The 11,784-nt window shown below is 41.2% G+C and overlaps 2 protein-coding genes and 1 long non-coding RNA gene across 3 annotated transcripts; 2 read left to right on the plus strand and 1 right to left on the minus strand.

The window, feature by feature from the left end:
• Nucleotides 1-13: 13 nt before the first annotated feature.
• Nucleotides 14-2,841, plus strand: LOC147255034 (uncharacterized). Its single transcript, XR_015118212.1, has 4 exons — nucleotides 14-171; nucleotides 1,188-1,324; nucleotides 1,877-1,921; nucleotides 2,004-2,841. It is a non-coding gene; the product is annotated as an uncharacterized LOC147255034 (long non-coding RNA).
• A 642-nt stretch (nucleotides 2,842-3,483) lies between these two features.
• Nucleotides 3,484-9,069, plus strand: paf1 (PAF1 homolog, Paf1/RNA polymerase II complex component). The gene is made up of 14 exons (XM_086216648.1): nucleotides 3,484-3,744; nucleotides 5,052-5,084; nucleotides 5,209-5,301; nucleotides 5,398-5,519; nucleotides 5,594-5,660; nucleotides 5,741-5,842; nucleotides 6,315-6,420; nucleotides 6,683-6,751; nucleotides 6,945-7,048; nucleotides 7,141-7,257; nucleotides 7,368-7,496; nucleotides 7,851-7,956; nucleotides 8,105-8,189; nucleotides 8,300-9,069. Exons 1-14 carry the CDS (start codon nucleotides 3,698-3,700, stop codon nucleotides 8,722-8,724), a joined length of 1,605 nt encoding a protein of 534 aa, XP_086072774.1. The 5' UTR covers nucleotides 3,484-3,697; the 3' UTR covers nucleotides 8,725-9,069.
• Nucleotides 8,922-11,303, minus strand: gmfg (glia maturation factor, gamma). The gene is made up of 7 exons (XM_086216649.1): nucleotides 11,170-11,303; nucleotides 10,787-10,883; nucleotides 10,655-10,704; nucleotides 10,528-10,579; nucleotides 10,345-10,425; nucleotides 10,091-10,164; nucleotides 8,922-9,462 (listed from the first exon to the last, which is right to left on the minus strand). The coding sequence occupies exons 1-7, from the start codon at nucleotides 11,170-11,172 to the stop codon at nucleotides 9,391-9,393; spliced, it is 429 nt and encodes a 142-aa protein (XP_086072775.1). The 5' UTR covers nucleotides 11,173-11,303; the 3' UTR covers nucleotides 8,922-9,390.
• Between the last annotated feature and the right edge of the window lie 481 nt (nucleotides 11,304-11,784).

The following is an 11,784-nucleotide window of genomic DNA, read 5'->3' on the forward strand; positions in this document are numbered from 1 at the left end:
AGACGACCTCTGTTGGTCCGGGAACCAGAGTTTGGGACCTAAACCAATCTTAACACTGGTCCGGAAACGCATGCGGCGTGTTGTGTGACGAGCATGATAAACAAAAGTTAATATTTAGCCAAACCTGAAAGAGGAATAAGAGGAATGCCGTCTCCAGAGGGTTTCATTTGAGTAAGTACACGGTTAAATGTGAATTCTGACTGTAAAGCTAACGTCTGTGATTGAATGTGGCCTCAAAACAGTGTCACGTTCAAAGCAAAAAAACAAAAACGTGAAATTCAACAATAACCAAGTTGACCTTCGTGTGTATGAATTTCTGTATTGGCGACGCATTGAACCATAAACAAGCGTTAAGACGTGATTTATTACTGTTTAATGCAAAATGGAAGGGTAAGATGGACTCACAAAGTACGCGACACCCGGGCTAGCTAGCATTAGCAGGCTAGCACGACTAAACTATAACTAAATGATGTGTTGCTCGATTCCTAGCTGCTAAAATAGCTGGCTAATGGATGTTATTACCACTGAAACACATTAAATGAGCCGAGGAATGACAAATAAATAGCTGGAGTCACTTGCGTCTATTTGCTATGTTAGCTACAATGTTTGACAACGTTTTATGTGTAGTAAAATGTTAATGCTGATAAAAGAAACTGGGAATTAGCCGATTTGTCAACATGTCTTCCGAGACTAATGTCAACGTTACACGGTTGTAAAGATTTCGATTTACAAAGCAGCCACCTAATCTATTAAATATAATTTATGAATAGAGCAAGTTGCGTCACAAGTGTACAAAGCTTTTCCTTAAATTAAAACTTCAGTGTGAAACTTAGGCTAATGCTACGTTATGTAATGCTAATTAGCCAAATCGTGATCAACAGCACCAGTAAATTGTGTTCAGTACTGTAATTGTTATATTCGAACACAAGATAAACTTCAATATACAGCAAGAAGAATGATAGTAAGGAAGAAAATATGCCTCACCATCTGTATCACGTTTCATTCTTTTAGTTCTATTCATTGCACAGTTTTTTTTTTCTTTTTTACAAAAATGTGTGGAGGTGAGGATGTAGTTGTTATGGTGAGACTCCGAGTTGAAAAGTCACAGAAAATGCATGAAATCCTCATAATTGGATTATTTACTCATCTTTTTTTTTGGGGGGGGGGGGGTTTGTTTGTTTTTTCAGAGCTCCAGGATGTTGTGTGAAATCCTTTTCTCGTCACTATGGTTCCTGTTTGTCATCTTCTGGGTGGAGACAATAAGTGTGTGGCTGTTCCTCTCCATGTTCTACCAGGACCGTGCGCTCTACCACTGGGGAGATGGGTACGGCTTTGGTTTCTCCACATTATCTCTTCAGAGTGGTTTTCCAGTTTTTATTTTGTCTTCCCAACCCTCAAAAAAAGTTATCAGCCATTCCTTATCTCAGGAATGATCAGGTTCCCAAATGTGTGCCGCACATATTTTTGATGGTAAACTGTTTTTGAATCGCTTCCTCTTTTGAAAATTGTTTTTGACATAAAGGCAAAGGAAGCGTGACGTTGAGGAATTACAGTATCTCAGTTTTCTTGATGTAATCCTAACTCAAATTTGTCCGGAGCTGGTAGAAGTGAAAAACAACAACTGTTGTGCCATGAAATCATCTGTTTTAGTCTTATAGCACTTTGTAATTTTTTTTTATTTACCTGTTGATGTATGTCAACAAATCAATATCAGAGTTTTTACATAAACGTCTGTGCCCCCCGCCCCCAAAAAAACCCAACTAAAACAATTCATGACTCATCCTCCCCGTCCACTGCTTGATGTGACACTTGACTTGCTTTCTTAATGCTTTGGTGGGTTCATATGTTTTAACAGAACCTCTCTTTTGATCACCAGGGTGTTTGCAGATGATTCTGGACAGATGATCTACATGTTGAGCAGGTCAGAACTTTGTATCGACTCTGATTGTCACCTGTGTGTCTCTCTTACGTGCAACGTGTCAGCTCCTGTGTTTTCCTCGCAGAGTTGATAACCACATACAGAGAGAGATGCAAACCTGAGACGGAAGAAGAACGAGACCTCCACTGAAAGGACACGGTTGCAGTTTTGTGACCCGCAATGAAAAGCAGCGCCTGCATTTCCTCGCCACTGACTGTCTGGCACACTGACGTGCATGGTCTGTGTTGATATTGTTGAATATGGGTCTACGCTTAAAAACGGGTGGTGGGGAGTTGCAGCGTGAGCGGTGCAGCCATGGCGTCGAAGGAGGTCCTTGAGGACTTTAGTGTGTCACACCCACCATCGTAACATTCTTTTCTTTTTTTTACTTTGGGGAAAGCAAAATTAGTGTAGCACAAACACTTGGGTTCAGAATTTTCATTTTTCTGTGTCTTTAAACTGTATGTTGCACCTTTCTAAATGCGCTCTGCTTGCACTTAGATGGTGATTCTAACATACTGTCCTTCAATGCAATGGGAGTTGTTGCTATCTGCTGCTATTTCTGTTTGAAGTGTCAGATTGCAGTAAACTTATCACTTTGGCACATGAATGTTATTAACAATCAGACGTATTGGTCTTTAACAAAAAGTAGTTTTACGTATCGGAATTGGTGGCATAATATCATAGAACACTTTTCTCACATAGAACCCTCAAATACGATCAACTCTCTCTCTCTCTGGGATCGGCATTAGAATAAGATTTGTGTGAATAGGAATGTTAAAGAAGAGAGCGTGTACTTCTCAAATCAATAGACTAAAGGTGGAATTTTCATTTTAAATGTGTAACCATTTGCAAACATGTGAAGTCATGAGACACTTTTCTATTTCCCTTTGCTCCCTGGCATTAAATAGATTTCCTTTTGAACAAAATGAATGGACCCTTGGCTTCCTTTTATATTTGAGGCAAAGATGTTGAAAAAAGTTGTGAATTTCAGAAAGAAATGTATAAGAACTCACCTCTGCAACAGCATGACGTGGGGATGAACAAAAACACCGGCATGTCATTGGTTGTGGCAGGTATTGGTCATGTTTGGTTTACCAGATGTCTGAGATGATATCTTAACATCAGACGTGCTCTTTTTTACTTTTTTTTTATTTTTTTTTTTACATATTCTTCAATTTTTATTATACAATTACAAGGCATCTCCTAATGAATAGCTGCTCAAAATAGTATTTCATTAGCCAAAGATGAGCAATAAGACTTAAAATGAAAATAAAAAATGTAAACAAATTAAAGATAATTATTCTTAATGTTAATGTAAATATCAGCATTTAATCAAAATTGCATATAAAACGTTTTTGTTTTTTTAATGTAGCTATTTAAAAGGCAAATATATGGCGTCCCTGTGTGTGACCTTTGGAAACACTGAGCTCTTTATGAGGAAACTTGAAGGAAACTCCTCAGGAGCCAAAGAGAAGGCGGCCATCACACCGAGGCCTGTGCTGTGCATGCCAGAACAGCAGGGGGCGCTCACAACAAAACTCCTTGCTCTCGTTGTCTGACCCCGATTTCAAGACCGGGTTACTGATTTAGCATCCTGTCTGATTAGAGCCAAACACTTTCTGATGGGAGGTAAATTTTGAAAGAACAAAAAGCGGTGCGATACCTTTATTTAGGTATTCTTTAGTTACAGTCGCGTTGACTGTATTTGAAGGGAGGAGTTTGCGGTACTCAGGCGTGAGTAGTTGGCGATAACAGGTTCATGTCTCAGAGATAAACATGGCTCCAACGATCCAGACACAAGCACAACGAGAAGACGGCCACGGGTAAGTTCACTTCTTGGGGGGAAAAAAATGCCACCACAGGTCAGTCGATGTTATTTGAGGTTAAGCTGATGAGTGAATTCTAACCTAGCAAGGCAAGCAGACTAATAAACTACATGCAGAGTCGAGCTATAAAATGCTAAACGTCGCGATAACGTCACTTAACCAAACAGTCTCCTTGTTAACAATTAAACCAGTTAAATCCTTAACGAAATTCGGCGATCTAGTGAGTCCGCGGTAAAGCGATGGCTAACGGGCTATTATGTGTGAGCATTAATGATACTAGCACTAGTTAGCCTTAGTTAGCTAGCTAGCCTTAAGGGGGAAATGAACGCAAGCATGTTAACTGAGTCAAAGTTACGACAACAGGTTAAAACTCAAGTCGGTGAATGAAATTTTATTTATTTGGCACTTTTGAGATAAAGATTTTGACATTCATAGGATTTCCCATGCAACTGACCACGCATAAAGTTTAAGAAATGTTTTTTGGTGTTTAGCACCTGAGCAAGAGTTTTGAAAGGGAAGGCGACAATTTCTCCCCTGCAACAAACACCGAGACAAACGGACACTAAAGGATTTACAATTGAGAGGTACAATATGAAATAAACAAGATGACAATAGAACAAAAATAAATTATGTATTGTAAAAACTCAGTAGTCCTACTAATAAAGTATACATTTAGAAGAGTGATAAAATAGTGTGGACTGAAATAATAAGTAGAGATGATAAAATTAAAAAAAAAAAAAAACTGTGACAGGGTTCCATTTCCATTTACAAATTCTGATAACTTTAAGTTGTGAAGTGAAAGAACTATTACTGTAGTGCTTTGCTCGAAGTTAATGTCCCGAGGGTGATTAAGGAAGTTTCCCCTCCCGTTACATTGGAAAGTCAGGTAAATTGTATTTAATTTTATTTTACATGGCAGCGCAACATAAGAACAGAAGTCATATGAGGTCGGTTTCCCTGGGTCAGGTCTAAACCTTGTTCTTTTATTAAATAAACTAATAAGGCTTATGTTATTGATCCAGTTTATGCAAGGCATTTCCTGTCACTCTCCACGTCATCATGCAATTCTCCTCTGTTGCTGGTTTGCGAAGACTCCATCCCTGGATGCAGTGCGCTCGCACGCACGCACGCACACACACACACACACACACACACACACACACACACGTGCACAGTGCACCGATCAGAGAGAGAGAGAGCAGAGGAGAACATGTCACGTCAACCCAAACCGCCTGAAAAAGCAGGTGAAAATATCGGGTTGGTAGAAATCAACATGTTTGACTGATGTCTCCTTTCACTTCCAGCCGGCCGTCATCTCACAGAACCGTCCCAGAGAGGTGAGTAGATTACCACTTGTTTTGAAGTGCCGTCAATTAGTGCTACGAATGGGATCCAGAGGTGCGTGGAAATGACCATGACAAGCCAGAACTGTCTTTGTCTCTGCTTCTGTGCCCTCGACAGGTCAGGAGTGGTTTGTCGGGTGAAATATTGCAACAGTCTGCCTGACATCCCCTTTGACCCCAAGTTCATCACGTATCCGTTTGATCAGCACAGGTAAATGTCTCCCTGTTCGATTCTCATGCGGGAGGCCTTGAAGGGCAGGCGGACACATGCTTGATGCTTGTTTGTTTTTTTTTCCTGCGGTGGCAGATTTGTACAGTATAAAGCCACGTCTCTAGAGAAGCAGCACAAGCACGAGCTTCTGACTGAGCCCGACCTGGGAGTCACCATTGACCTCATCAACCCCGACACCTACCGCATCGACCCCAACAGTAAGCCGTTCTCCCTGTGTGCCTAATACAATTCCTTTCATTCAAATGATTGACACGGCTTTTGCAATCCTCAGTACTTTTAGACCCTGCTGATGAGAAGCTGCTGGAAGAGGACATCCAGGCTCCGTCCAGTTCCAAACGGTAAACCACGAGGATGCAGTGTCACGTGGTTACGGTGCATTTAGACGGACGTGCATCTCATCTTGTTCTCCTTCCGTTAGATCCCAGCAACACGCCAAAGTCGTCCCGTGGATGAGAAAGACAGAATATATTTCCACAGAGTTCAACAGATACGGAGTCTCCAATGAGAAAGTGGAAGTCAAGTAAGTCAGTCAAACATGTTCACCTGGAAATGAGGGCTCCCACGGGTGCTGGCATTCCTGGAAAATGCTTGAATGTGAACATGGAATTTTCAAGGTTTCATGTTTTTCTCGTCATTCATGTGTAGCAAACATTGTGTTTGGGTGGTGTTATGATGTTGACTTCCATGCACAGTTATGTCTTGAGCAATTTTGGAAATGTAGACACAGGTATGGTGTAAAATGTCACCATTTTTGACTGAAATTTGATGAACAAATATAATTCCTCGAAATTACAATTAGACAGAAATCGGTGTAGTGATTTGGCATCACATACTTTGACATTTGTAGGTTCTTCTTGCATTCCATAGCGGTAAGATTCTGCTAGAAAATGACTACAAAGTTTCTGAATTAAAAAAAAAAAGAGAAGAGGTGAAGGAAGACTGCTCTTGGTAGAAAGGTGTGTGACTTCAACCTGAGTCTGTTTCGTGTGTAGGATCGGAGTTTCTGTCAAACAGCAGTTTACAGAAGAAGAAATCTACAAGGACAGAGACAGTCAGATTTCTGCCATTGAGAAGACTTTCGAGGACGCCCAGAAATCTGTGAGTGAGAAGATTTCCAGGCTGCGTGAATTCTTCATCTTGAAAAAAAAAAAAGCGCTGCAGTCCAGCGTATGAGGAAGATTTCTGTTTCAAAGAGAAGTGATCTGTTGGTTGTACAGAGCATTATTCATTCAGCCTGAGAGATCAACCGTCACGTGTACATGTTCCAGACAGGGAGCTTGTTGTCCTGTCATTTTCACCTTGATAGATGTGTGGTAACATTTTCACATTTCTGAGAAGTCCTGCTGCTCTTTGACTTCAGATTGCCCAGCACTACAGCAAACCTCGAGTTACTCCTGTGGAGGTGTTACCTGTGTTCCCAGACTTCAAGGTGAGCCTCCCTACTTCACCAGAATCCCTTTATTCTCTGATGTTTGGAGTCTGTGGAGGATTTTGAAATTGCAGGCCACTGAAGCTTCTAAACCATTTTTTTATTAAATGTCTTTGGTCCGCCGGTGTATTTCAGGGAAGTCCAGCTGTGGTTCTGGCTCTTGGTGCTAATGTTTTGTGTTGTGCCTCCCCAGATGTGGATCAACCCGTGTGCTCAGGTCATCTTTGACTCTGACCCTGCACCTAAAGACGTATCAGGACCAGCAGGGGTGGAAATGATGTCTCAGGCCATGATCAGGTAACTGCCGTATCTGTTGTTTTCTATTTGTGTTGCCACAGCAACATTTTACATGAACACTTACTTAATTTCCATGCGGCTCTGTGCTACAGAGGTATGATGGATGAGGAAGGAAATCAGTTCGTGGCCTACTTCCTTCCCAACGAAGAAACGCTTCGCAAGCGCAAGAGAGACTGTGATGAGGGCGTGGACTACATGGCAGAGGATCTGTGAGTCAAAATCCCTCCAAAACATTTAATAACCAAGTTTTTACTTTGATTGTTTAAAAAAAAAAAAAAAAAGTTCAGGAGCCCTAATAAGTCTGAATCCATTTTTCCAGGTATGATTACAAGATTGCAAGGGAATACAACTGGAATGTGAAGAACAAAGCCAGCAAGGGTTATGAAGAGAACTACTTCTTTATCTTCAGAGATGGAGATGGCGTTTACTACAATGAGCTGGAAACGAGGTAACCCACTGAAATCGAAAGACTAAACCACAGGTTGTGTCAGTAGGACCTTTTTCAGACTTGTTGTCAGAGGAGGAATAAGCTCCCGCTGCAGGAGGCTTGTCACTGATTGGTCCAAAACAACCTCACAAGTTAGCATAATTTTGAGTCATCAATGAGCAGAGCGTGCCAAAATAAGGGTGTTAACGATCAGCTTGAGGGAAGAGAGGTGGTTGCAACATCTGCACAACAATGGAAACAAGCTGGAAGGGCCATTTAGAGGGTGGTTGTGCGAGTGCCCAGATGTCGTCACAGGCTTTGGGCTTTGAAGGAATAGTGTTTGTGTCTTTTATTAACTACTGTTGTGTCTTGCAGAGTGCGTCTGAGCAAGAGGAGGGCAAAGGCTGGAGCCCAGTCGACCACCAACGCTGTGCTGGTGTGCAAGCACAGAGATATGAATGAGAAGGAGCTGGAAGCCCAGGTCAGTGTTGCTCTCCTCTTTATTTCAGTGTCATGAGATTTTGATTAATACTTTACTTTCTACTCTGAGTTTTGGCACATCATTAAGCCGGTTTACCACAGTGCTGATTTGACCAGGGGCTGATGTCACCTCTCAATATTATTTGCAGGAAGCACGGAAAGCTCAGCTGGAGAACCACGAGCCTGAAGACGAAGAGGAAGACATGGACATGGATAAAGACATGCAGGACTCGGGTCAGTGCTCTTTTGTTTTCTACCTCCTGAAGTTCTCCTAGCTGTGCTCAGGTCAGTTTGGCTGCTAAATCGTGTTTTGAATTATATCGTGTTTGATTTGTTTCCTTCAGGTGACGAGAAAGACAAAGGCAGTGGCAGCGATGCAGAGAATTCTGGTAGTGACTCTGATCGCGATGATGACGAACAGGAACAAAGGGATGACGACGAAGAAGAGGACAGAGTTAAGAGGAGGAGGAAATCAAGTGCCAGCGGAAGTGAGAGCGGCGAGGACAGGACCAGAGAATTACGGGATGAGGAAGAGATCTTTGGTAGCGACGACGACAGTGACGACAACGAGCCCAAGAACTCGGCGCGGAGCAGCGGCGATGAGGGGAGTGGAAGCGAGGATGAAGGCAGGAACAAAGGAGGTAGCAGGAGTCGCAGTGCCTCTCCGGCACACAGCAACCGCAGCAGTGACCACTCAGAGGCTCAGAACCAGAGTGGAAGCGGAAGTGAGAGAGGCTCTGACTCCAGTGACGCTAGTGACAGTGAATGAGACTCCAGTGACGGAGGTGAAGACCACCTGTCATAGCTGTATGTTCGGCACCAAACGTGGCGGTGTCACAATGTCTCTAGGTCAGTTTTGGGCTTTAAACTCACCATTACAAATACGAACATTGTTTGAGAGATGCTCATGACTTTAAGACCCGGGACAACTCTCTTCAATCACTTTTTATTAGTAGATTTCGCTCACGCACCAGTAGCTATTTGTACATCATTCCTCTTGTTTTTTGTCTCTTAGATCTTATTTACAGCATCATGTAAAATGTTTTCAGCCCTTCACAGGTCATCGTGTTATCGCTTTTGAAGATGATAATAAATTGCAGGTGACGTTTTCTAATCTCGGTATCGAAGGGTTTTATTTTTTTGTCCATTTTGACACAGGATGGTAGTGCACAATTTAGGGTAATAGTTGTCTTCAAGTTGCCCGTAGGTTGGGACTGTTGGATGGTCTCCCGTCGTTCCAAGTCTCAACATCAGAGCTGATGATGGATGGTCATGAGTTCATAAGGTTCCAATAAAAAAAAAAATTTAAATAAAAAAAAAAAACGTATTTGTACACAGTAATTTGTTTATTAGCAGTAACATTCACAACAATCAAAATGGGGGAGAAAAAAAGCGCGATCGGATGAGAGATTGTGGCATTTTTTGGTAAGTACGTTCAGCGGAAAAATGCCAGCTGATTCTTCAGCCATTCCTCTGTCAGGTCATCTGCGTTTCTTGTTTCAAAGACCTGTGAGTGAAGCAGAAAATATTATTTGATCATATTTTTGATACTTCATGGAAAAAACCAAAAACAAAACCTCAGGCTATTTGTTAATGTGTTGAAGGAAAAATTTAAGGAAAAAAAACATGTTTAAAAGTCTAGACATGTTTCTCACTTCCTACATTTTAGTTGGATTAGCAGTGAACACAACATGAAGCTAATGCTGATGGAAGTGATGGTAATTTTGCAATTATTATTTATTTTTTAATAAACTATGTAAAAGGCAGATGTTGGCTTTAACTCTGCAGACTGTAGCCAATATGGAAGTGACTTAAAATGCATTCTCTCTTTGTCCAACAGGGGGCGACTTTTTTTTTTTTTTTAAATTCTGATCAGACTTTTTTCTTTTTTTCCTCAATTGACCGTTCTTCTCACTTTTTCTTACCTGGCAAGTTTCAGATCATCCTATTTCATACATTTACATGACTCATGAATCATCTCACCAAACCAAATATTTCCATCTTGACCAAGGCAGTGCTATCACCTCTGACGCTGCAGTTTTATGGTTTATTCTAGTTTACAACCTGAAATTCCTGGAGACAGAGATTATTTTCATGAATGTAGAAATACAGAGCATCATTTCTGAGATAATTACCTTTGTGAGGTCTGCAGCTTGGACCAGTTGATTCTTGCTGCCTGCATACATCATCTGTTGCTCTGGTTTACATCCTTCAATTGTAAAAAGGTTTATTATAATCTTTCCAAGACCTCAACAATTATTTTTGATATTGTATGAATTCATCCCTTCTCCAGGTGGAAAGATTTTAATTTAAGAGTTTAATTTACTATATTAGCTGAAAATTATTATTTTTTTATGATTGGAATCAATTGTCAATGTGAATTACTTACCCATTGGACTTGAGAATATGAAACACAGAGGGTAAGACACCCTTCCATCAGCATGGGTGTATTTGTAGCTGTAGACAATGAATGTGGGAAGCCGTCAAGGAACTCAAAGCACGACTTACGATGCTCATCATGCATTTAAACGAGACAAAGATGAAGACTTTGCAGTTACGATTTTGAGAGGATATCTGGGTTGCCGCTCTGGCAGTTCATTTCTTAAGTCGTCCAGCGAAATGTCCTGAAAGATAAAGCCGAGTTTAAATGCTTTTTCATCTCAAAATGCATCATTCTAAAGCACCAAATTTTCACTTGCCTCATATTCCTCCTCAAGAACAACAATTTGTCTCATCATGTCAATTTTCACTAGGAAATAAGAAGGATTATTTGGTCTATTAGATGCAGTGGTACTGAGGGACGTTTGTGGGGACGAGAATGGAATACTCACTTAAGATAGCAGCATTGTTTGTCTCTTTTCGGAATCTAAACTTTTTAAGTTTAGCTTTGAGACTTTCATCCACCTCACACACGACCAAAGAGCTTGACTGCAGAGTGAAATAGAAACATACTACTAGAGCCCAGGCATGAAGAAAATGTGTACATCACGTCACATCGATGCAGTAAACAGTCATAACAGTATCTTGACATATGGAGGCCAGGAAATGATTCTGCCGCAACCTGCAAAAAAAACTGTAGTTTCCTGTTACAAGATGTGTGGGGGATGGGAGATTTATGTTGCAATGTTAGACAACAAAGAAGTAAAAATGTACAAATAATCAATGTCACAAATGAAAATACCTGAATTCTATCAAACGTGTCAGTTTCACCTACCATTCTTCAAATGCTGTTTCTCTGGCTGCCAAGATGCTGCGTGACGGACCAGCAGTTACTGTTGCACTGTCGAGAAACGCCTCCAGATGCTTCCTCTTTCCGCCGACACAACACGGCACGAGGGCGTGAGCTCAGATGTGGATCACGTATCACAGCCCGACCGTTTATAATGAGTAAGACTACCTTTGAGTCCCAGATTGGGACAGGTCATCGGAAATTAACATAAGAATCACTTTATATCGCTATTTTCAATGACTTCTGAAAGCTTTGGATAAGGTTAATTTCACTTTCCATTACCAGAGTAATGCGTCATTTGGTAAAGAGGTCTAAGAATTAAGATAAGTAGCTATAAATATGAAACTCAGGGGGACTGTAGAGGGAAGGATGGTTGATGGAAGTGCTATGTGCCAATTTATTTGATCACATGCATGATGCGCTACATTGCTTGAATGCAGGAACATCTGGAGATTCAAACCCTTGGTCTTAAGATCCCCTCCCCTGTGGGGAGATTTGGCCTCCACACACTGTCAGAAATTCAGATCCTGACATCACATGAACAAACTGTGTTTATACCTGACCTTGCAGCAGGGAAAATATTTGGGTAAAAAGTAGGAG

The sequence above is a fragment of the Aulostomus chinensis genome, chromosome 10, assembly GCF_037954235.1.
Source record: "Aulostomus chinensis isolate RoL2024-O1b breed Wild chromosome 10, RoL_Achi_v1.0, whole genome shotgun sequence".
Taxonomy (NCBI): Eukaryota; Metazoa; Chordata; class Actinopteri; order Syngnathiformes; family Aulostomidae; genus Aulostomus; species Aulostomus chinensis.